The sequence below is a fragment of the Narcine bancroftii genome, chromosome 2 (genome assembly GCF_036971445.1).
Source record: "Narcine bancroftii isolate sNarBan1 chromosome 2, sNarBan1.hap1, whole genome shotgun sequence".
Lineage (NCBI taxonomy): Eukaryota > Metazoa > Chordata > Chondrichthyes > Torpediniformes > Narcinidae > Narcine > Narcine bancroftii.
The window spans coordinates 103800196-103826947 of NC_091470.1; the positions used below are offsets into that span (position 1 = coordinate 103800196).

General features: G+C 44.1%; 1 protein-coding gene across 1 annotated transcript in view; it reads right to left on the reverse strand.

The window, feature by feature from the left end:
• Positions 1-26752, reverse strand: part of LOC138752915 (zinc finger matrin-type protein 4-like) — a 148800-nt gene that overhangs the window by 41052 nt on the left and 80996 nt on the right. The window contains 1 exon segment of the mRNA XM_069915528.1: positions 673-826. Within this exon segment, the coding sequence (XP_069771629.1) occupies positions 673-826 (154 nt within the window).

Here is a 26752-nt window from a genome sequence, read left to right on the forward strand (position 1 = left end):
CATTTTCTGCATTTGCACTTGGACTCCTTCCCCGCTGATCCTGGTGCAGTCGGTGACCATCACGGTGAAAGGTTTCATCAGGACATTGCGAGCATGGAAAAGCGGCATCTGGGCAACTGGAATCCATCAATGCTGGCCGACTATTGTTGGACACAGACATGAGAGGCATCAGATGCTGAGTACCAACGAAAATCAGCGGCAAAACATTTTTATCATCATTTGAACTGTCAGCATGACAGTTAGATTAAACATGCTAAATTCAATAAAAACTAAAATGTTTCTCCAATTTCCTAGGTGATACAGCAAATCAGAAATGATCTTTGTGTTCAACTTGAAGTTGTCTATCATAATTTCTAATTTATTTTTTGAGGAAGCAAATCTTTTTTAAAAAAAATTGTTGTCCAGTGTTATCAGAGTCTGGACTGGACCTCTCATTGGGTAAAAGATAATACCCTTGCTTTGTTTTTTATTATGTTATTTTTTCTCTATTCCCTGCACTATTTGATTACAGTTGCATTGCTCTCGACATTGCACGACCTGCTCGATGTGGAGATCACAGAGAACAGAGCTGTTTACTGTACGTCGGTGCATGTGATAAATAAACAAATCATTTCTCTTCTGGACGTGTTACCCCCTCTCTGCGTCAGATCAAAGTCAGTAAACAGGGCCCACCTGCTCCCAAAGGCGGCTCCTCTCCCAGTAACAGCCTCCGTCGCTTGGCGTGAATTTTCCCTTGGTAGTGGGACTGTGCCACCACGGCTGATGTAAAGGACATGTTGCAGAGGGTGCAGCATTTGTTCTTGTCCACATCTCCGTCGTCACTTCCCTGCAGAAAGAAGACAAGCCTGTCACTTCGCTCCCTTCGTGGGAAATACACCTCTTGGCAGTCAGTTTCCCAACCGTTCTGGGGGAAACTCTTTCATCCACCCCTGTTTCCAAAAGTAGTGAATCATAAAGACATATATTCATAGAACATAATTACTGCACAGGGTGTTCAGCCCTCAGTATTGTGCCAACTTATGTAAACATACTCAATAAACAAAACCTCGCCACTCCCCTGTAACATTTTATTCAGATGCCTGCTACATGTCACTCATCGAGTGAAACACAGGTTGTAGACGCTATGATTGTAGTAAATGCTGGAGGATCTCAGCAGATCCTGCAGCGTCCATACGAGGTAAATATATATTACCGATGCTTTGGGCCTGAGTCCAAGGTAGAAGCAAAAAAAAACAGGCAGGTGTCTGAATTAAAGATTGGCAAGAGAAAAGGGGAAGAATGGGAGGGGGAGGAATCCAGACCAACAAAAGGTGTCAATTGGATATGATAAGAGGAGAGGTGAGAATTAATTTTGGCTCCATGAAAGGGGACAGAAGGGAAAGTGAAGGTAGATGGGAGAAGAAGGGGGGGGGGTTTAACTCAAAAGTTGGTTATGCATCTTTATCTTTATTCCATAAAGTTTGATCTGCTGAGTTTCTCCAGAATTGTGTTTTTATTTTCAGCAAACTAAATCTTCCCTTCCTCACAACTATAATTCTCTATTTTCCCTGCATCCACGTGCCTTTCTAAGAGAACAGAAATTAAAACTGTGAAAGGGAATACCTAACCCAGTAACTTTAAACTGTCCCACAATCAGTACTGTGCTCCGAAATCCCATCTCCTATCTCTATACATTGCATTCAGTTTCATTATCATCTGACTGCATATATACAACCTGATGAGAGAGTTTCTCTGGACCATGATGCATGCACGCACACACACACACACCCACACACACAATCTCTCACACAGCACATAATAATCATATACATACATAAAAGTACAACATGAAATAAAAACGTTTAAATATTCTGGAATAGTTTACTCAGTTTTGTTTATATAAGAGACCCCAGGGGACAGGTTACATTGCTGGCTGTTCATTGCTATTGGGTTTACTACCTTTAATTCTCTTAACTGAGGAAACTTCTTTAGCAGCTCACCACCACCTTCTCAGAGGCAGTTTTGCTCTTGCCAGTAACATCCAGATCCCATTAACAAATGAAAGAAATCTAATGTAATCCACAAAGTTGGCTCTGCTTTGCTTAGTTTAGCCTACAGAGCTGATCCCACTGCCCTACTCACTCTGCGCCCATGACTGTGTGGCCAGGTACAGTTCCAATGTTATCTGCAAATTTGCCGATGACTCCACGGTCATCGGCAACATCAAAGACGGCAATGAGGAAGTGTGTAGGAGAGAGATAGATCAGCTCATTGAGCAACAACAATCTTGCACTCAACGTTAGCAAAACCAAGGAGATGATTTTGGGCTTCAGGAAGAAATTAGGAGAACACAAAGCAGCCCTCGTCAAGGGGCCAGCAGTGGAGAGGGTCAAGAACTTCAAATTCCAGGGTGTCAACATCTCCGAGGATCTGTCCTGGAGCCACCATGTCGATGTAATCACAAAGAAGGCTCACCAGTGGCTATACTTTGTGAGGTGTTTGAGGAGAATCCGTATGTCACCGAAAACTCTCACAAACTTCTACAGGTCTGCCGTGGAGAGCATTCTGCCTGGTTGCATCACTGTCCGGTATGGAGGTACCAACACTCAGGACAAAAAAAAAACCTCCCTAGGGTTGTTAACTCGGCCTGCGACAACACAGGCACCAGACCTCACTCCATCGAAGACATCTACAAGAGGCGGTGTCTTAAAAAAGTAGCCTCTATCCTCAAGGACCCCCCCCCCCACCACCCAGGTTACCATCGGGAAAAAGGTGCAGGAGCCTGAAGACGAGCATCCAGTGGCACAAGGACAGTTTCTTCCCTGCTGCCATCAGATCCTGAACGATCAAATAGCCACACTTGGACTTTCTTTTTCTTACATTATTTTTTATTTATTTTGTAAGGCGGGTTATAAAAATGCTTGCACTGTGATGCTACCACAATACCGTGACAAGTTCATGACAATAAATTCTGATTCAAAGGTGCTGGAGAAACTCAGCAGGCCATGCAACATCCATTGGAAGCAATGAGCTCTTGGAAAAGAATCAGGGAAAACAGGAAGAAGGCTAAATAAAAAGATGGTTGGGGGGTGGAGAGGAGGGAGGAAGGGGAATGGAGAGGTGCACAGGTTAACAGGTAAGAGCTGGACTGAGATGGGAGGGTAGAAATCCAATGGCAACTCTGGGAGAGATACAAGCCTTTTATTTCATGGGGAGTTGAAAGGTTTCTAAAGCCTTGGCTTTGATTCAGTTGGGCTATCCAAGAGTAGGCCATTAATATCCTCAACACTGGCACATTTATAGGCTTTAAAAATGCCTCAAAATAGGCGGCATAATGCTATCACAGCACCAGTGACCCAGATTCAAATCCGGTGCTGTCTTTAAGGAGTTTGTATGTTCTCCCCATGTGCTCTTACCCTTCAAAATGTACAGGAGTTGTAGATTAATTTGGTAGGGGTGCATGGGCTTATGGGCCAGAAGGGGCTATTACAGTGCTGTTACTCTACATTTAAAAATTTAACTTTTGGTCTCGGTGAAGTGGAGCCTGAGATGAGAGATCAAGTTGTGGAAAAGCGTCATGGTCCCAACGTGCTTCAAACCTGCCACCATCATCTGAAGTCATCTGTGTCCTGCCTCAATGACTACACTCTTGTCGCACTCACGTCCACCGTCATGAAGTGCTTTGAGAGGCTCGTCATGGGGCACATCAAGCTCCTGATGTCCCATCAATGGAAACCCCGCCTGCAGTTTGCATACAGACTCAACCGCTCTATGGATGATGGCATCGGCACCGCCCTTGCCCACCTGGAAAATAAGGACATGCATATTCGAATGCTATACATTGACTTCAGCTCGGAAGTTGAGCAGCTTGGTCTAAACACCTCCCTCTGCAATTGGATTCTCAACTTCCTGTTGGGGAGACCTCAGGCAGGCTGGATTGGTAACAGCACTTCCAAAACCATGTCGCTGAGCACGGGGGCCCCCCCAGGGCTGCGGGCTTAGTCCACTGCTGTTCACTCTGCTGGCTCACGACTGTGCAGCAAAACACAGCTCGAGCCACATCATCGAGTTCGCTGTCGACACAATTATGATGGGCCTGATCAGTAAGAATGATGAGTCAGCGTACAGAGATGAGGTACAGTTGCTAACAGGCTGGTGCAGAGCCAACAACCTGGATCTGAACGTTAATAAAAGAGATGATTGTCGACTTCAGGAGGTGCCGGGGGCGGGCGGGGGGGGGGGGGGGGTGGGGGGATCACTCTCCACTGAACATTGACGGCTTCACCGTTGAGGTCGTCAAGAGTATCAAGTTCCTTAGTGTGCACTTCGCAGAGAATCTCATCTGGACCCTTAACACTAGCTCCATTGTCAAGAAAGCCCAGCAATGCCCCTACTTCCTGCGAAGGCTGAGGAAAGTCCATCTCCCACCCTCCATCCTCACTACATTCTACAGAGGATGTATCGAGAGCATCCTTTGCAACTGCATCACCGTCTGGTTTGGAAGCTGAGCCACCTTGGACTGCAAGACCCTGCAGAGGATAATGGAGTCAACAGATCATTGAGGAACCTCTTCCTACCGTGTCGGACATCTACAACACTTGATGCATGTAGAAAGTAATAAACATTGTGAAGGACTCCTCACACCCCTTACGTAAACTGTTCTCCCTTCTGCCATCTGGTAGGAGGTACCGTAGCACTCAGGCCCTAATGTCCAGATTGGGCAACTGTTTTTCCCCCAGACCATCAGGCTCCTGAATTCCCAGAACATATGTGGATGGTGAACCGTGGACCTTTATATGGCGTGATATTTTAACTTATATTTATGTAAATCTGCTTCGTGGTCCTAGAGAAACGGTATCTCATCTTTACGGTGCAAGCATGGTATGAATGGCAAATAAAGGTGACTTAATTTGACTTATAGGCCAAGTTGAATTGCAGAAATATAACAGGCCACATGAACACATGGAAGCAAAGTCCACAGCAAGATGTATGGTTGTGGAAACTTCCTTTGGCAGAGGATCAATGACACTGAGCAAAGACTTGAACCACGCAGAGAGGGATAATCTACTGTGCCCACACAAAAGGGTGGGCGAGGTTGGCACTGCTGACCCCATCATGCCAACCTAACAAGCAGCGAGAATGATCAAGCAGGTACTCGTGTGGAGAAGGAAGGTGGAGAGAACTTTACGCCGATTCTCATCGATGTTACCTAGCTTTGAAGTTGTGCAATTGGGCAGTAGAGACAGGCTAAAGACAAATAGACAGAAGTAATATCAGTGGCACTAAACATTTGTTAAACAGGCAAAAATTTCATTAGAACTGTTTGTCTCACAGCAGGGGCATCTGCTGTATTACCGAGCATATGTTCTTAGTTTTAAACCACTTATCTATAAAGGATGCACCATCCGCAAAAATAAAATCTGCGGAAATGAACAGCTCTCTGCACAGTCGGCTTACGAGCAGCCGTGGAAAAAATTAACCACTGCAAATGGATAATTATTCATAGACGGCAGCAAGTTGAAACGTGGAATCAGGGCTGTGTAAGTGAGCGCTTTCTGTCGCTGAAACCATTGGGAATGTTCCTCTACAGTCACTTGCTTGATCAACGAAGTGACAACATCTTCCATCTGCTTTTTAACAATTTCTCTCCCTGAGGAATGCGCACAAAGGGATAAGGATGCTGCTCAGGACTCTTTCCAGAATGCAAGACCACACCACCTGAGCCATTGAGGGCAGGGCGATGATGCTCTCTGATGAGGCTGTACAATCAGACGGAGGGGAACTCGCAAGCAGCTACCACCATCGACTTTTATAATACAGGGTAAAGTTAAGAGATAGGGAAATGAATTTGTCTTTGACTCCACTTCTGGAGGTGAACTACCTGCAGATATCTTTTATAAAGCTACTGATTCCCACAGTTACCTTAACCTACCCTGTCTCTGTAAGGTTTCTATTCCTTTCTCTCATTTCCTCTGCTGCATCTGTTGCCAGGATGAGGCTTTCCAATTCAGGAGATGTCCTCCTCCTTGAGAAAATGTGGCTTCCCCATCTACTGCCATTATTTCAGTCCTCACCTCCATCTCCTCTTATTTCCCGCATCTCTGCCCTGGCCGCTTCCCCACCCCCCCATCCCCCACCCCAGCAAGACGGACAAGGTTCCACTCACGCTCACCTCCCACCCGAGAGCCTCTGCATCCAACACATCATTCTTCTGAACTCCAAGGAGTCCAATCCAAGAGCTGTCAAAGGTTCCTCATGTGCTAATCCCTTCATTCCAGGAATCATTCTCGTGAATCTTCTCTGAACCTTCTCCAATGCCACCACATCTGTTCTTCAATACAAAAGTGTACAAAAGTGAGACCTCACCAGTGCCTTATAAGGCTCAATGTCCCTGCTCTTGTATCCTATCCCTCTAGAAATGGACGCCAACATTACATTCGCCTTCTTCACCACCGACTCAACCTGGAGGTCCTTCTTTAGTGTATCTTGCACAAGGACTCCCAAGTCCCTTGCAGTTCCACCCCTTACCCCAGCAAGATGGAACAAAGTTCCACTCATGCTCACCTCCCACCCGAGAGCCTCCGCATCCAACACATCATTCTCTGCAATTTCCACCATCTGAAATAGGATCCCACCAGATACCAGATCCACTCCTCCCTTCCTGCTAACCTCTGCCTTGCCACCTTTACCTGTGACCGCAAGAAATGCTGCATTGTGTTCACACCTCCTCCCTCACCGCCATTCGGGGCCCTGAACAGCCCTTCCAAATGAAGCAACACTTGTGAATCTTCAGGGGCCATCTACTGCGTCCAGTGCCCCCATTGTGGTCTCCTTTACTTCAGAGAGACTGGATGCACTGGGAGATCATTTCATTGAGCACCTTCACTCTGTCTGCTGCTACAGTTGCGAACTACTTTAGTCTACACCCCATTGCCACACTGATATGCCTGTCTATGGCCTCAGGCACTGCCAAGTTGAGGACACCCGCAAATTGGAGGAACAGCTTATGTTTCTTCTCAGCAGTCTTCAACCAGACAGCATCAATATTGACTTCCAATTTCCAATAACCAATAACCTTTCTTTCCTTTTTTAAATATATTTTTATTTTTCACACTATGAACCATATCAACCAAAATATGTACAAACGTTTCTCATTACATTTACACAGTGCTCTTTTCTCACATTTTTCCCCTTTCCCTCCCTCCCCTCTGCCCGCCCCCTCCAAAACCCATAAATATTTAACATATACAATACAATAAAACCATTAAAAAAATCTTCTCACAAAGGAAAATAAACAAGAAAAATGCGTCATCTATTTATTACACACTGAATCTAGTCGCTTTGTCTTCCTATCATTTTCATTCTCATTTTAAGGGATGGAAGTTGTAGGCAAGCTCTCTCTGATATGTTCCATGTATGGTTCCCAAATTTGTTCAAACATTGTGACTTTATATTTTAAATTATGTTATTTTTTCCAATGGAATACATTTATTCATTTCCATGTACCATTGCTGTATTTTCATGCTCTCTTCCATTTTCCAAGTTGACATTATACATTTATTTGCTAAGGCTAACATAATGATTTTTTTTTTGCACTTTATACAATTTGAGGCCTAATTCTCTGCATCTTATGTTACTTAAAAGAAAGATCTCTGGATTTTTTGGTATGTTATTTTTTGTAATTTTATTTAGTATCTGATTTAGTTCTTCCCAAAACATATTCACTTTCGTACATGCCCAAGTTGCATGTAATGTTGTTAAATTTAGTAGCCTCTTCCTTTTAATTTGGTTATGTATTCCATTAATGTTTATAGTCATATAGTTCAACATGGCCATCTTATATCTTGCATACACCTCTTTTCCACCTCTTCACCACCTCCATTCCCCTTTTCCCCATTTTCATCTCTTAGTTTTCTCTTATTACACTTAATGTACGACAACACATTTAAAACATAAAGTAACCCCACAGTTCCCACATCCACTAATACCTTAACCCCAAAAGATCCCCCCCTCTCTGAGTTGCCCCATACCCCTTGCCGGGCAACCACAACTCCCCTTTTCATTTGCATTGTGATCTTGTTCGCAGCATCAACTGATTTTGCAGTGACACTTATTCCCCCTCTACCCAGCCTCTCCAGAAAACACTTTTTTTAAAACACAAATAACAAAGCTCTCTCTCTTCTTTTTCTTCCCCCCCTTACTCCCTTCCTTCCCTTCTTTTTTCCCTCTTTAGTTCTTTACATATACATTGTTTTTACATCTTTATATATACTTTATCGCCGTTCTTCATTCTTGTTTCATCTCTTCTCCTGTCCTGCAAATGTTCTGCAAATTCTTGCGTTTTCTCTGGATCCAAGAACAGTCTGTTTAGTTCCCAGGTATAAATATTTTAAGCACAGATGGATATCTTAATATGAATTTGTAACCATTTTTCCATAAAGTCGATTTCACTGTATTAAACTCCTTCCTCCTCTTTAAGAGTTCAAAACTAATGTCTGGGTAAAAAAAATGAGGAACCTTTGACAGCTCTTGGACTGGACTCCTTGGAGTACAGAAGAATGGAGGGGGGTGGGACCTCTTCGAAGCATTTTGAAGGTTGAAAAGCCTGGACGGAGTCGGTGCTGCAAAATTGTTTCCCAAGGTAGGGAAGTCTATGATAAAGAGCACACCTTCATAATTGAAGGGCGCCTATTTACAACAGGGATGCGGAAAAATTTCTTTTAGACAGAGCTTGGTGAACCTCTGGAATCTGCTACCACAGGTAGCTGTGGAGGCCAAATCGTTGGGTGTAATTTCAGGCAGAGGTTGATAGTTATCTGAATAGTCAGGGTATCAAAAATTATGGGAGAATTTATTTTTGAAACATTTAGACTTCTAGCACAGTAACAGGCCATTTCGGCCCACCAGTCCGTGCCGACCAATTACACCCAATTAAACCTACACTCCTGGCACGGTGGGAGGAAACCAGAGCACCCCCCCCCCCCCCGGGGAAAACTCATGCAGACATGGTGAGAATGTACAAACTCTTTACAGACAGCGCGGAATTTGAACCCCAGACCCTAATCGCTATGCCAACTGTGCTGCCCTAAGGCAGAGGAGTGGGGCTGAGTAGGAGAACTCATGATTGAATGACGGAGTGGATTCCATGGGCTGAACGGTCTGCTTTTGCCCCAATATCTTAATGTCTAATGGTCTATCACTTCTCAGTTTCTTCTACTCTCTCACCTGTATCCACCTATCACCTACCCATTAGCCTTCCTCTCCCCACCCCCACATGATTTCTGTCATGCCTTTTACTTGTATGGATGCTGTGTGACCTGCTGAGTTTCTCCAGCACTTTTATGTACTGCATTAGTCCTTGGCATCTGCAGGTTTTCTTGTTGACCATCAGTAATTTTCTCTGTTAGGCTCTGAAGAATACAATTGCTTATAAAGAGGGGATTTACAATTTCATTACACAACGGATGCAGAGGCATTCTTCCTCTACATCTGTGGGAGCCAACATAAAAATATAATCCTCACTATTGAATATAATCCTGACTATTGTTGCACAAAGGCTTCATAATGAAAGCTATTTTTACTGAACCATCAGCAGAAGAGATAAACCGGTCTTACTGCTTGGGCTGTCGAGAGCTGTTTGTGATACCTCGCTTTAGAGAGGAGGCTCACTGAGCCAGAATTTTCAAGAAGGATTACAGCGAAATTTGGGGACAGCTGAGAGATAAATGTTCAGCAAAGACATTCAGTCAACAAGGCAGAGAAACTTAAAAATTTCCCTTGAACAGCGGGGGATTGCAAGAAATATGTGATACTTTAAACAGTAAAATCCCCGGTATCTGGCACCTACGGGGATCGCGGATACTGGATATGTAAATTTTCCAGATGCCTGAGACACACTGTTACAATTCCTACTACATCTGCATTAAGAACACACAGTTTAAAAGACAAAAGACTGTGCAAAATGTGAAGAAATCTGAAAAAAAAAATCAGCATTATAGTCCATAGTTATGGAAAGTTCACTTTAATCAGGTAATTCCTGTAACATACTAAATTTAAATTTGAACCCTGGTCACTCTCTGCATTGTGTTAATTGTGCCCCACTTCCCCTAGTTTAAAGCCTTACTAATATACTTCCAAGGCAGTGATAAGGAGACACTTTGGGAGAGTTGCCCCTACGGCTCTTCATCCTGGGTGCCGCCATTTTATTCAAACACAACTTTATTGAAACTTCGTTCAAACGGCTGCTTTGGGCTGCGCACGACCAGGGCTGAACGCTGGCTCCCATTTTCACCAAGAGGTTGCTCCAGAGAACATTTGCTTTTACAATTTTAAACTTTTCTTGAAATATTTATTCATTCTAATTTATTTTATTTTTTAAAAATGTATTTAAATGCGAGACCCTCATTAGGACAAAACAAAATTTATTTATTTATTTGTTTGTATAGACAACATACTTGTCTTGCATATGTTCTGTTTGCCTGTATGTGTGCTATGTCTGGTTGTGTGTCTGCATGTTTTACACCAAGGACTGGAGAACGCTGTTTCATTGGGTTGTACTTGTACAATCAGATGACAATTAATTAAATTAGAACTTTATTTCCTCAATTTTATTTTTGCTGGTTGGTTGGGTTGCCAGTTGCTTGAATTCTGGATACCGGGGATTTTACTGTATTATGCACACAGTGCATTTGAGCTGATCCAGACAGTGTTTTTCTTAATGGGCTTGCAAAAAGATGTCGAGTTGAACCCCTTTCATTAAACAAAAAGTGTCCTTCCCTGGAGAGGCTCAGCTCATTGAGGTGCATTCAAAGACAGAGGAGCTATAAGCTTGAACAGTAATGTTCATGTTGATGCTCTTTCTGGTCATGGAAGCAAAGGGGCAGCACAGTTGGCGCAATGCCTTTACAGCGCCAGCAATCAAGACTGGGGTTCAAATCCCATGCTGTCTGTAAGGAGTTTGTATGTTCTCCCTGTGTCTGTGTGGGTTTTCCCCGGGGGCTCTGGTTTCCTCTCAGTGTAGGTTAATTAATTGTAAATTGGGTGGCACGGACTCAAGGGGCCAAAATGGCCTGTTACCATACTGTATGTGTAAATTATAAATTAAAATTAAATCAAATTAGGGAAATCCAGAATAGACAAAATGCAGCTGAAAGGGAGAACCTGCTCAAGGAACTGAGACGGTGAATCCAAATAATATTTGGTTTGCACTGTAGATCTCCAGAACATGGTTTCTCTGTAAACCAAGGTCTCGATGAGCGATTTTGTATGACAAATGTGATTAAAAGTTCAAGTTTCTTATTACATATTAATCGTTCAGTAGTGGAGAGAGAGTAGAGCGCAACAAGTTCCTCGGAGTCCACTTAAGAAGTGACCTATCCTGGACACACTACATCTCCTCACCTGCCAGGAAGGTGCAACAGTGACTGCACTTCCTGAGAAGACCGAAACCGGCAAGGCTACCGGCCACCATCATGTCAACCTTCTACAGCAGCTCTATTGAGAGCGTCCTGGCCGGCTGCATCACAGAGTGGTATGGGTGCTGTACAGCTTTGGTCAATCCACAGGACCATAAAAGCAGCAGATAATACACACACACACATACACACACACTCACAGTATGTGTGCTTGCACTATGGATTGGAGAACCCTGTTTGTCGAGTTGTACTGGTACAATAGGATGATAAATAAACTTGAACTTGACTGTACATATACAACTAAATGAAGTAGCTTCTCTCCGGACCACTGTGCACACATATACGCATGCCATACACAGTACATGATAATCACATGCATATATAAAAATATAACAAAATAAATATGTATAAATATTCTGGAATAATTTACGTAGTTTCATTTATAAGAGACCCAATGTTACAGGATACTGTTCATCACTCTTATTGCCTGCAGGAAGAAGTTATTTCCCAGCCTGTCAGTCCTATTTCTGCTCCTGTTCCTTCTGTTTGATGGTGGGCAATACAGATTGGTTCACTTGGTTCTAATTCCTTCTGCTTCCCTCTTTTAAATATCCCAATGGTTTGAACCTCTCAACCCCTCTTGACCTTGTCTGATGCGAGGAGAACATACCTCGCATCTTTGTTCCCTGCATAAAACTCACCCTGGTACCATGTAAAGAGGTTGTTAATACCCTCCCCACCATCTCTCTGTCTCTCTCTCTCTCAAACACACACACACACACACACTCACACAAAATAAGACACAGGAGCAGAAATAGGCTATTCAGCTCATCATCTCTACCCGGCCATTCCATCATGAGCTGATCCATTCTCCCACTCAGGCCCACTGCCTGGCCTTCTCCTCATAACTTTTTATTCAAGAACCTATCAGTCTCTGTCATAAATACAAAAGCTTCAGCTGAGGTACCACCGGTCCTGACAAGAAGGTCTCAGACCTGAAGCCCCAGCTCTATTTGCCCCTTCACGGATGCTGCCTCATTCCTGAGTGTTTTGAGCAGTTTTGCTTTTATTCTATATTCCAGTAGTTGCACTTTATTTTTAAATTTAAATTTAGACATACTGCGCCGTAACAAGCCCTTCTGGCCCACGAGTCTGTGCTGTCCAAATACCCCTGAACGTTTTGAAGGGTGGGAGGAAACCGAAGCTCCCGAAGGAAACCCACACAGACACAAGGAGATTGTACAAGCTCCTTACAGACAGTGCCGGATTCGAACCTGGGTCGTCGGCGCTGAAAATAGCATTGCGCTATGCTAATCAAGCCGACCTTATGATTTTCAATCCTTTCTGTGTCACAGATGCAATGTGGGTGCAATGTTCCTCCTACTGGACGGGCCTCATCGAACATGCACGGCACTTGGATGAGGCAATCGAGCCTGCTGTTTGACATGCTCCACTTGACCAACTTGTGAGAGCCCCACTCTGAACGAGGATGAAATAGGGAGTAAGGAGTGTATAGAACCCCAGCACAAACTGTAGATGGAGCACATCATGCCCCAGACTACCTTCTTGCTTGGTCCTACTCACTTGCCCAATCTGTCTCATCAGTCACAAAGCTAGAGTGGGGGCCATTCATCCTTGATTCTGTCTGTGGAGAACTCTTTGAACCTCCACTGGTGGACAGAAAAATTGAATACTGAAACCAGATTCTGAAAAACATGAAACCAATTTTATATTTTGGCAGTGAAGCCTTTAGATTAAATTCGATATTGTGCAATTAAATTGGAATCAGGAAGCAGAAGCTTATGTGCCTAAAATGAACTTAATATTGTGAATAAACTTTGAGAATTCTGCTGGCGGCAAAGTTTATCACCGTGGTCAGGAGTTTTTTTTTAAATTAAGAACACAAAGATGGAAGGAGTGAACCTTAACTTGGGTCGTATGATTGGTTGATGTTATTAAAATCTGCAGTTGTTTCCCCTGTTTTACTTTGTAGTTGGATCTCTTTTTTTTGAATTGTGAGTATATTTTTGGAAGGAAACACCCAGTTAATAAATCTGGCTTTTGCAGCTGTTTCACATCTGGGAAAATCATCCAGCATCCCACTCCACCAGCCCTGATAAGGAAATAAATCGCGAGAATGGGTCTTGGGGGCTTGAGTTATGAGGAGAGATTGGAGCATAGGAGACTAACATAAGAACGTAAGGAATAGGAGCAGGAGGGGGCCATCCGGCCTGCCGAGCCTGCTCCGCCATTCAGTGAGAACATGGCTGATCTAACGATAGCCCCAACTCCACCCACCTGCCTTTTCCCCCTTATCCCTTACTTCCCCTACTATATAGAAATCTATCCAACCTTGTCTTAAATAGACTCATGGAGGTCACCTCTACTGCTTCAATGGGCAGCTAATTCCACAGATTCACCAGCCTCTGGGAAAAGCAGTTCCTCCTCACCTCTATCAGATTTCAGATTTATTGACATCATACAGCCCTGAGATTCCTTTTTCCTGCGGGCACAGCAGAATTACCACTAATTGGTAGCGCTAAAAATAATAGTATAAACATGTAAACAAATAAAGAACTGTAAACAGATAATGAATGTAAACAAACTGACTGTGCAATACAGAGAGAGCAAAGAGAAAATCAATAAAGTGCACAAGTAAGGGTCCTAAAATGAGTCTCTGTTTGAGCAAGTCAGAAAGCAGCAGCAACCATCAAAGACCTTCACCACCCAGTGCACGCTCTGTTTTCGCTGCTACCATCAGGAAAGTGGTACAGGGTTTAAGAACAGCTGCTACCCCTCCTTCATCCAAGGCTATATTTCTCTTACCAGTGGAAATAACTCTGCTACCTCGATCTTATCCATGCCTTTCAGAATTTGATATGTTTCTATAAGATCCATTCTCATTCTTATAAATTCGAGCGAGTACAACCTCAGACAACTCAATCACTCCTCGGAGTCTAGCCCCCATTCCTGGAATCGACCTGGTGAAACCCCTCTGCACCGCCTCCAAAGCCAGTATATCTTTCCTCAAGTAAGGAGACCAGACTTCACGCAGTACTCCAGACGCGGCCTCAGCAGTCCCTTGCAGCATAGCCTCCCTGCTCCTAAACCCAATCCCTCTGGCAATGAAGGCCAACATTGCCTTTGCCTTCTTGATCACCTGCTGCACCTGCAAACCAACCTTCAGCAATTCATGCACAAGCCCTCCCAAATCCTGCTGCACAGCAGCGTGCTGCAATTGCTTGCAACAATCTGATCTCTCATTTTTCCTTCCAAAGTGGATAACCTCACATTTACCAACATTGTACTCCAGGGGGAGAAGGGAGGAGGTGGTTTATAGAGGGTTATGAGAACCAGGAAAGACATAAGGCAAATAGTCATCGTCTTTTCCCAAGGAAGGGGGCTTAAAACTCAAGGAAAGAGGAGAATAAGGGGCACCTTCACACAGAAGGCAGTGTGCATGTGTGTGTGTGTTGAAGGAGCTGCCAGAGGAAGTGGTAGAGGCGGGGGTAATTGTTATATTTAATAGAAATTTAGACAGATGGGAAAGGTTTAGAGTGGCAGGGGGCCCACACAGGCAAAGGGAATTAGCTTGATTAGCATGGGAAAGAGAAGCCTGTTAAAGAGGAGCTGAGGTTGCTCCAAAGCAAACAGAAATTCAGCTACAAAAACACATTTTTTAATCACTTTGCAAAGCATGAGCACTGTGTTATAGCAAGAAGCACTGCCTGGAGTAGCCAACCTACTACAAAGGAGTAAAACACAAAAATCTGCAGACACTGTGATTGCAGTAAAAACATAGTAACTTAGCTACTCAAACAGTGTACTTTATATAAAGGTACCAGCTCTGCTGAGTTTCTCCAGCATTGTGCTTTTACCACAAAGGAGACTGCCTCATGACTTACAAAATCACCTTATTTATGCTCTCCAATCTCCAGTTTTCTACAACATTCGAACTGACTGCTCCATAAAAGTACACCCTCGTTGAAGTTCTCTTGGGATTTGTTAGTTAGTCACACACCAGCTCATCAAACAAGGAGCTTTGTATCAGCTCCCAATCTGATCACAAGGATTGCACCCCTCCCCGTCCCTCTTTCCCCTTCCAATCAACATTCTAAAACTTACATTTTTATTATATTCTAAAATCTACTTTCTCAAGATGAACAATTCTTTCTGTGGTGTACAACTCTATGCCACCTCCCCACTCCTGATTATTCCAGAGTATTTTTTCTTAAAATATTTTGAGTTTTCACAGACTTCCAAAATCCAATAAACAAGGCCATTCATATACATATGCATAACCAAAGTCTGCATTTTCCCCAACACACCCCCCACCCACCCGCTACAGCGAATGCTTTGCAAAAACCTATCTCGATTCCACTCATGATGGGGTGCTCCGCCCCTATCAAGATCTGTAATGGAAAAATAAATCACAATGGCGACATCATTCAAACAAAAGAAAGAAACTCAAAAGGAAATGGATCCGAAAAGACTCCTCAACAACAAACTCAATCAGGGACTCAATTAAGGGCTCTTACTTGTGCACTTTATTTTTAAGATTCTCTCTGTATTACACAGTCAGTTTGTTTACATTCATTATATGTTTACAGTTCTTTATTTGATTATATATATGCACCATGTACAGTTTATTTTTTGCACTACCAATAAGTGGTAATTCTCCCTCGTCCGCAGGAAAAAGAATCTCAGGGTGGTATGTGATGTCATGTATGTACTCTGACAATAATAAGAAAGCCTATTATATTATTTCACCATGAAACCCTATCAAATTGATGCTGCTTATCCGTTTAATGTATTTTTGTCCAATTGACTATGGATCCTGTCCCTGTTCAATGTATATAAATGCATTCCCCACCACTGAGGTTGAGCTGGGGCACGACTGTGTGGCCAGGCACAATTCAAATGCCACCTACAAACTTGTCAATGACATCATGTTTGTCGGCAGAATCACAGACAGCAATGAAGAAGCATGCAGTGCACACCAACAACCTTGCACTCAACATTAGCAAAACCAAGGAGCTGATTGTGGACTTCAGAAGGAAATCAAGCGATCATGCCCCAGTCCTCATTGAGGGTTCAGCAGTGGAGGGGGGTCAAGAGCTTCAAATTCCCAGGTGTCAACATCTGAGGATCTGTCCTGGGGCCTCTGTATCGATGAAATCATGAATAAGGCTAGCCAGTGGCTGTACTTCATGAGGAGTTTGAGGAGATTTGATATGTCACTGAAGACGATTGAACATTTCTACAGGTGTTCTGATAAATATGTATAAATATTCTGGAATAATTTACGTAGTTTCATTTATAAGAGACCCAATGTTACAGGATACTGTTCATCACATAGAGTGTTCTGACTGGTTGCCTCACTGGAGGTGCCAATGCACAGGACAGGAAATCACAGGCATCAGTTATCACTTCATCGAGGACATCCACTAAAAAGCAGCCTCTATCCTCAAGGACCCCCATCTCCCAAGACATGCCCTCTTCACACTGTTCCCATTGGGAAGGAGGTACAGGAGCCTGAAAATGAACCCCCAGCTCTTTCCCCTCTGCCATCAGATTTCTGAATGGACAATGAACACAGATACAGATACTACCTCACTCTGCCTTTTGCACTAATTTATTTATTTTTAACATTTAATCTATAGCAATATTTTCACTGTTATGCTGCCGCAAAACAATAAATTTCATGACACATTCATTACAGTAAATCCTGATTCTGACAGGGTTTTATTTGAACAATTAAAGAACATTTTTTTCTCGCACCATACTCATCTCTGAAAAGGAGTGGAGGATTATGCTCTGCTCACATAAGACTTCCTTCAGATTCCAAAGAAACATCTATAAGACCATAAGATATAGGAGCAGAGGTAGGCCATTCAGCCCATTGAGTCTGCTCTGCCATGTCCCCACTCCCCTGCCATCTTCCCATAACCTTTGATATTCTGACTATTCAGATACCTATCAATCTCTGCCTTAAATTCACCCAACAGCCCCGCCTCCACTTGCCGCCTGTGTTAGCAAATTCTAAAAGTTCACCACTTGCTGGTTAAAGAAATTCCTCCACATCTGTTTTAAATGGGCGCCCTTCGATCCTGAAGTTGTGCCCTCTTGTCCTAGACCCTCACACTATGGGAAACAACTTTGCCATGTTCACTCTGTCCAGGCCTGTTTCGATGAGATTCCCCCCTACTAAGTCTCCTGAATTCCAATGAGCACAGGCCAAGAGCCAACCTAACCCATCCAGGTGATTTACCTGTTTGATGTTCAGACAACTTTCCTTTGGAAGCACTCTTGTCCTTGGTGAAGTAGTCCTTTGGAATGTTAACACTGACCTCAGGATACATGATTTGTATTTGTCCTTAATGGACTGTAGCTTTTTACTAGTTATATGCTGATAGAACCTTTTCAGATTCCCATTATCCAGACACTGATTATAGACCAAAACACAAGCTTGCTGGAGAAACACAGCAGGTGACACAGCGTTTGTAGGAAATAATAGGTATTCAACATTTCAGGCGTATGGGTAATCTTTGCCAATCTTTTCAGACTCTCCCTTTGGCACTCTCATTTTAACTTCCATTTCCCTTCAGTTTCTTTTGAAAGCAGCTTACTTCTTGCCAGAAATTCGCAACCCAATGTTTTTGCTTCATCGGCCCTCTGTATCTTGCTTGTCGGGCACAGAGTTCTGGATTTGCCTGTTTCTCTTGGAACTGTGCCACCACTGTGCCCTCAAAGGTCTCTCTGGGGGGCTGCTGGTTTACTCCCACACCCCAAAGATGTGCGCGCTTGCCAGGAGGATTGGTTGCTGTAAACTGCACCAGCCTTCCCACCAATGTCTCAGTGAGTGGGAGAGTCGGCGGGGTGGGGAAGAGTCGATGGGAATGTGGGAGCACAACACAGGAAAAGGGTACAATTAAGGTCAATGAATTCATGATGGTCAGAGCAGACTCAGTGGACCAGAGTCTATAGCCCCTTTTACACAGAGATCCTGCGATGCTTTCGTAAAGAAGACACATCGTTCTTCTGGACCAAACAACGCCAGCATAATGCTGCCCCAGTGTGTAATTTTACACAGCAAGCTGGCATTTTGGGAGCAAAAGAGGCAGGACTTGTGGCGTCAAGTGTGATGTATAACATGCACATCCTTTCCCATCCTGGTCTCAGCTTGCTGGATCACCCTTTTTACACAGACGTCGATCCGGCACGGTGACTTCCTCCACTGCCATCTTAAAGGCGGGACTACAATGATCCCCTCCCCCCCCCCCCCCCATCTGTGTTCGTACCTTTTACACAGAAGGTGTGGCACAATAAAGGCCCAATACTCCCGCCTTGAAGAGGCTGTGTAAAAGGCTGCTTATGACTGTCTTTTGGTGCGATTTGTTATCTTCAGAGCAACTGAATCCGTTTTTGTTTCATCTCAGTGATGTTCTCGCTGGCATCTGTTAAATATTGAATAGCGACCTTCAATTGGCCTTACTAACCATGCATTTCAATGCTACAGTCTCAGCTTTCTGCTCTCCCACACTGATTCTGCCCTCCTGCCCGCTGGAGCAGAGCGAGCCATAGAACAGAACAGAAACAGGCACTTCGGCCTTTCTCGTCGGTGCTGCACGATTATTCCACCTAGCACTCCGACTGTATTCCTCCATCCCTTGCCCATCCATGCACCTGTGCAAATTGGTCTTGAATGTCAGCACTGAGCCCACAGATGACAGCTCGTTCCACACTCTCACCTTTCTCTGCCTGAAGAAGTCCAAGTCAAGCTTATTGACAAAATGGCGTTCTCCGGTCCTCGGTGCAAAACACGCAGACACACAATCAGACATAACACATATATAGACAAAACAATACATACGTAGGACAAGTATTTCATCTATACAAATAAATGTGTTATTTCATGAATATGAGGGTCTCGGATGGTTAGTGGCTGCAGTTCCATTGGTCATTCAACATTCTCATTGTCCATGGGAAAAAGCTGTTGCTCAGCTCTGACACTCCTGTGTCTTTTTCCCGACAGGAGCAGCTGAAGTCCCCTCTAATATTCCCTTTAAACTTTTCCTCTTTCACCCTTAACCCATGTCCTCTGGTTTGTATCTTACCTTCCCTCAGAGGAAAAAACCCTACTTGCATTTACTTAACTTGGACTCCTCATAATTTTGTATACCTCCATCAAATCTCCCCTCATTCTTCTACACTCCAGGGAATAAAGTCCTCACCTGTTTAACCTTTCCCCGTGACTCAGTTCATCAAGTCCCAGCTACATTTCCATGCTGAGGGGCTGCCGGCATGCAATTTGGTGGCATGAAAGGAACTGTGCCAAAAACGGAAAGGAGATTCACCAGGCACTTGCCTAGACTGGAAGACTTCAGGTATGTGTGGGTGTGGGAGTAAAGGAGGCTGAGGTGTGAACGGGGGAGAAGCAGAGAGGGTAGAAGGGCAAAATTGATTTTTCCCCATCAAAAGGCTGTAGTTTTAAGGGAGGGGAAGGAGTTTTAGAAGGGATCTGACAGCTACATTTTTCTTCTACATTCCACTGAGTTATTTCCTTGAATCCCGTTCTCTCTCAACCACCCTTCAGCTTCCTCATCCTGATTTTTGCATCCTTTGGTGAACTCCTTACACAAATTCAGATTTATTCTCAGACATCACATACAACCCGGAGATTTATTTTTCTGCGGGCGAGGCAGAATTACCACTTAGCAGTAGTGCAAAACAAAACTGTACTCAACGTACACACGTAAACAAACTGACTGCAACTCATTGCTGGTGAAGAGAATGACTGCTGTGTCACCTGCAAACTTGATGATCCTGTTGGAGCAGGGTCTGGCGATGCAGTGTTGGGACAGTAGCGTGAACAGGAGTGGGCCGAGCACACGGCCCTGAGGTGGGCCAGTGCTCAGTGTGACGGTGCTTGATGTGCTACTAATGACCCGGACAGACATCTACACGAGGCTGGGTTTCAAGAAGGCAGCCTCAATCCTCAAGGACCCCCACCACCCAGGCCATGCCCTCTTCACTCTGCTACCATCGGGAAATAGGTACAGGAACCTGAAGGTGGGCACAAGGATGGCTTCTTCCCCTCCACTGTCATATTCCTGAATAATCCTGCTTTACTTTTCATGCACTATTAATTTTATTTTTTTACTTATATATTGTTGTAAGATGGTTCATAACACGATCCTGTGCGATGCTGCTGCAAGACACCGAATTTCACGACTTGTTCACATCAATAAATTTTGTTTCTGATTCTGGTCTTTCCGTTAGGAAGTCCAGAATTGAGTATGCCAACTGACTGTGCAATGCTGAGAGAGAGAAAAAAATCAGTGAAGTGCAAAAGTGAGACTCCTTAAATGAGTCCCTGATCGAGTTTGTCTCCTAGGACACAGAAGGATAGGGGAGAGAGATGAGGGAGGGCTTGATCAGAAACCAGAGGTCAATGTTGGTGCCATCTGGTTGGAGAGCACCCAGACAAAATATTAGGAGTTGTTCCTCCAATTTAGCCTTGGTTTGGCAATGTGTGAGGCAATGAACAGACATGTCGGCATGGGAGTGGGACGTGGCTGGCTTCTGGGAGGTCCCTGCTACTGCTCGTACCCTGACCAAGGGCTCAGGCCCGAAAGTTGGCGACGTACTTCAGCCATAAAGAAGTATGCATCACCTGCTGAGTTTCTCCACCACTTTTGTGTATTAAACTACAATCACAGCATATGCAGACTTTCCTGTTTAACACCTGTTGGAAGGTGGGGGAAACAACATTCCACTGGCAATGCGGGGAACTGCTGTACTTGATGCAAATCATCGTAAATCCGGCCTCCGTACAGCATGGAAGCATTGAAGTCAAATTCATACATTTCAGACTGTTGCGCATTCTGGACTAAAAGCTTTTTTTCTGCATACTAAACTAAATTTGCTTTGTTCTTTCATATACATCACAAGTTGTTCAGAACATCAAATATCCAGGTCATTAATATTAAAACATATCACATCATCAATATTAATGAACTCATGAAGCTCACAGAACTTGGTAAACACCAAGAAATAATATTCTGGGAATATTGTGGGTTTGGCCACATTCTAGGAAAAATGACATAAGCATTTTTCTCTCTCTCTCTCTCACACACACACACACACACACACACACACACACACACACACACACACAGATTTACGGGAACACATACAGACATACGCACACATTCACAAATACACACATATATACAGACACACTCACTGACACACACACATACACCCACACACATACATTCACAGGAACAAACACAAATATAATGAGGGCGTTCTAAATATTTAATTTTTTAAAGTATATATGTGTGTGTATAATGATTATTATGTGAGACCATAAGACATAGTATCAGAAATTGGCCATTCAGCCCATCGAGTCTGCCCTGCCATTCAATCATGAGCTGATCCATTTCCCCACTCAGCCCCAATGGCCAGCCTTCTCCCCATAATCTTTCCTGCCTGGCTAATTAAGACCTATTAACCTCTGTCTTAAATAGAGCCAATGACCTGCCCTCCACAACCACCTATGGCAACAAATTCCACAATTCACCACCCTCTAGCTGAAGAAATTCCTCCACATCTCTGTTCTAAGTAGATGCTCTTCAATCCTGAAGTTGTGCCTTCTTGTCCTGGACTCTCCCGCCATTTCTACATCTACTCTGTCCATGCCTCACAACATTTGAAATACACATACACACCCACACACACACCCATGTTGAATGGTGGGAGGAAACCAGAGCTCCTGGAGGAAACCCACACAGACATGGGGAGAACATACAAGCTCCTTACAGCCAGTGCTGGATTCGAAACTGGGTTGCTAATCATGAGCCTTCTGTGAAGGTAAGAAGACCTTGCATCAATGGTTCTTGACAAAGGGCTCAGGCCCGAAACACTGGTTATTATCTTTACCTCCTATAGACGCTGTGCAATCTCCTAAGTTCCTCCGGCATTCTTGTGTATTTACTTAAGTTCAGCAGCTAGTGCAATAATAAAACAAAGGATGAAGTAAAGATTTATTCTCACCCAGAGAGGGGCAGGGTCTGGGACACCCTGTCTAAAAGGGTGGAGCAGGGAGAAACCCCCACTACTTTAGACATGTCCTGGAAGGGTCATGACCCAGTAGTGGAAAGTTGGATGATGCCAGAGACTTTTTTCAAATCATATCGGACATGATGGGAAAATGATCTCCTGAAGGTCAATTAAAAAAGGTCAAATAAATACCAGCAACGGTTACACCCATAAACAAATCAAAATTGTAGCTAGAAGATTTAAGGATTTCACCTCACAGGCTGGTACCCCATAACGAAATGCTGAGCAGTTTTGAAATATTTCTAATGGAATCAGTGTGTATAGAGAGTCCATGGTTTACAAACCTCCAACTTATGAACAAATTGCTCCCCCAATTCGTGCATAATGCTACTTCATGAATGCCCGTTCCAGTACGTGGGACATTGATGGAACGAGAGTAGGTGTCCACTTTTAATCAAAATCTTTTTTTCTCTATCTAAACTGTTCTAAGAACTGTTTCTTTAATTTTTTTTAAACAGCGCTAAGACAAACATTTGACTAACTGACATGAAATAAGAACACTGTGTACCTGTTCCGACTGATCTACAAATTCGACTTAAAGACGACTTAGGGATGGATCTTGTTCGTAACCCAGGGACTCCCCTGCATTTAACACAACATATTTTGGATAGTCACTCTGAGGCTCCCTTGGTATCTTCAACACTCCTGGCAAGTCTGTCCATAGGCTTAATGACTCGTCAAAATCTCACAAAGGTCCATGGCTGTAAAGATGTAAAATTGAGCTACATAATTACATTGTACGCACAAATCCAGTAACAGAATTAGAAACACACCCCAGAACCATCCTTAAATGTGCTTAGAAAGAATAAAGGGTACTGTTCAGCCAAGGCGAACAAGGAAGTCAGTACCAATATAAAGCATCAAGGTTTTCCATCTGCAAAAATGACAGTCGATAGGTTTTGAAATGACAAAATAGCCTCGCTACATGGCTGAGCATTGGTGCTTGAAATGAGGCCACTCATCTGCCGAGATCAACTGCTCAGTTCCTGCTGATGTAGCAGTTTGTGGTAGCAGTCAGTAACCCTGACACAGACCCGAATTAGGATTGCGCTTTCAAGTTCGATTTGATGGCCCAATGTAATTGATTATCCCAAGTGCTTTTTCATGAAGCGTTCACTTTGGCACAGGAACGTGAACCAACTTTAGTAAAAGCCCTGCCATGACTGCAGTCGCAACTGGAATCCAACCAAGGTTGGGTTTGCATTTTATGCGTATCTTCGTTTTGCGAATTATTGTGGACTTGCTGAGCTGGCTTCATTCTGTTGATGTTAATGTATCTCGTAAGCAGTGAATACAGCAGAGATCCATCTTCCAGACAGAAATCGCCAGGTATTTTCCCATTGTCTTGAGGCACGACGGTATCAGTTTCTGTATCCCGTGATTGACCAGGTATTCTGAGATACTGCCACTGCAGACAATATGGTTCATCTTCCTCTATCAGCCAGGCTCTAGAGCATAGAAGATTCCAGCTCAGTCCAGGCCCTTTGGCCCACAATCTGCTGCCAACCTAGATAAATCCCGTTCAACAACCTAATCCTTTCCTACCTAACACACATATCCATGTGCCTGTCTTAGAGTCTGCTAAATGTTCCTATTGTACCAGCCTTCACCAGTCCTCCATGTACCTATGAGTCTTAATCTCGTTATTGTACCAGCCTCCACCACCACCCCTGGCAATGTAATCTGAGCACCCACTACTCTCTGTGTAAAAGAAAAACTTAACCCTGATGCCTCTCCTAAACTTTCCTCCCCTCACTTTATGCAGATGTCCTCTGGTGTTTGCGGCTGTCATCCCTGGAGAAAGGTGCTGGCCATCCACCATATCTATGTCTAGACAGAATATTTTCTCACCATTCTACCTTTCTGACTGGTAGTGTTTCCACCACTCTTGGCTGAGATGGCAGGAGTAACCCAAGTCAAGTAAGGATTTTTATTTGTACAGAGGTGTGGTGGAAAGTGTTCTTAGGACCATCCCCACAAACCAGCACATCGAGGTATCCGTTAAGAAGGTACATTAACACGTCTCCTTTCCGAGAAGTCTGAGGAGATTGGGCATGTCGTCTAATACTCTGGTGAACTTCCGCAGATGCACCCGAGTGCCCAGGAATGTAGAAGGCTGCAGAAAGTGGCAAACCTAAGCCAGGCCCATCACTGGCTCCAACCTCCCATCCGTCATCAATATCTATGGGAGGTGCTGCCTGAAGAAGGCAGCCAACACCTGTTGCCCTGGACACAACCTTATCTCACTGATATGTTCAGGAAAAAGGCCTGAAAATCAGCACCTCGAGGTACAAGAACAGTTATTTTTCCAACAGTTGCAAGGCTCGTGAACTTCCCCATACTACCCAAAACATCCAACTCTGGGACGACCGCAAGATCTGACTGTACTTGATGCAACTGCACATGAGGTGGCGCTGGTTGGCGTAGCAGTTAGCGCAATGCAGTGACAGCACCAGTGATTGAGACCAGGGTTTGAATCCCATGCGATCTGTACGTTCTCCCTGTGTCTGTGTGGGTTTTCCCCGGCGGGGGGGGGGGGGGGGGGGGGGGGAAATTTGAAATTCACAAGAGGTTAAGGAGGTGTAAATTGGTTGGCCTGAACTTGTGGGCTGAAATGGCCTGATACCGACCGTGCTGTATGTCTAAATTTTTTACAAATTTAAAATTTAACTGAATTTTTATCTATCCTTTTATATTTACGTATTACCTTATTTTGTCTTATGTCACATTGTGTTAATTTAATTCTTACCACTGTAGTTAGCGTGACTGTGGCAAGTAAGAATTTCTGTACATCTGCTCATTGTATTTTTGTACATGACAATAAATTCTCAAATCTAACAGTTTTATACTTAGCATCATTGAGACTTCCTTTTACAAATTACTTGAATTTAAGTTCTAAAGAGGTCTACAAGATTATGAGAGGCATAGATAGGGTGGACAGTCAATGTCTGTTTCCCAGGGCAGGTGTAGCAAACACTAGAGGACATATGTACAAAATGAAGGGAGGGAAGTTTAGGGGAGACATCAGGGGGCAAGTGTTGAGGGTGCCTGGAATACCAAACCTGGGATGGTGGTGGAGGCTGGAATATTGGGGCATTTAAGAGACACTTAGACAGGCACATGGATGAAAAAAAAGAGGGTTATGAGGTAGGATGGGTTTAGTGCTTTTTAAAAAAAAAGGAATATATGGGTCAGCACAACATCTGAGGGCTGAAGGGCCTGTACTGTGCTTGCTGTAGTATTCTATGTTCTATATTAAAAAAAAGTTTCTATCATGGGATTTAAACTTACATCTCGTTCATCACGAGGCTCAGATCCCTGACAGCTGGCCCATAGTTACACATTGTCCCCATACTCCAATAAATTATTGAACTATAGATCACAGACCTACCAAAATCTCACTCAAACCCAGATGTTTTTTGCAGAGCTAGAGAGTGTTTCAGTTTTAATGTTCTCTTGACAGAAGAGAAATCACCTTCATGATTATTGATTACATTCCAGGACACTACACCTCAACCATCAGACTCCCACACCTCAACCATCAGACTCCCGCACCTCAACCATCAGACTCCCAACCCTCAACCATCAGACTCCTGCACCTCAACCATCAGACTCCTGTACCTCAACCATCAGACTCCTGCACCTCAACCATCAGACTCCTGCACCTCAACCATTAGACTCCTGACCCTCAACCATCAGACTCCTGCACCTCAACCATCAGACTCCTGACCCTCAACCATCAGACTCCTGACCCTCAACCATGACACCTGCACCTCAACCATCAGACTCCTGCACCTCAACCATCAGACACCCAACCCTCAACCATCAGACTCCTGCACCTCAACCATCAGACTCCTGCACCTCAACCATCAGACTCCTGCACCTCAACCATCAGACTCCTGCACCTCAACCATCAGACTCCTGCACCTCAACCATCAGACTCCTGCACCTCAACCATCAGACTCCTGCACCTCAACCATCAGACTCCTGCACCTCAACCATCAGACTCCTGACCCTCAACCATGACACCTGCACCTCAACCATCAGACTCCTGCACCTCAACCATCAGACACCCGACCCTCAACCATCAGACTCCTGACCCTCAACCATCAGATTCCTGCACCTCAACCATCAGACTCCTGCACCTCAACCATCAGACTCCCGACCCTCAACCATCAGACTCCTGCACCTCAATCATCACTCCTGCACTTCAACCATCAGACTCCCGACCC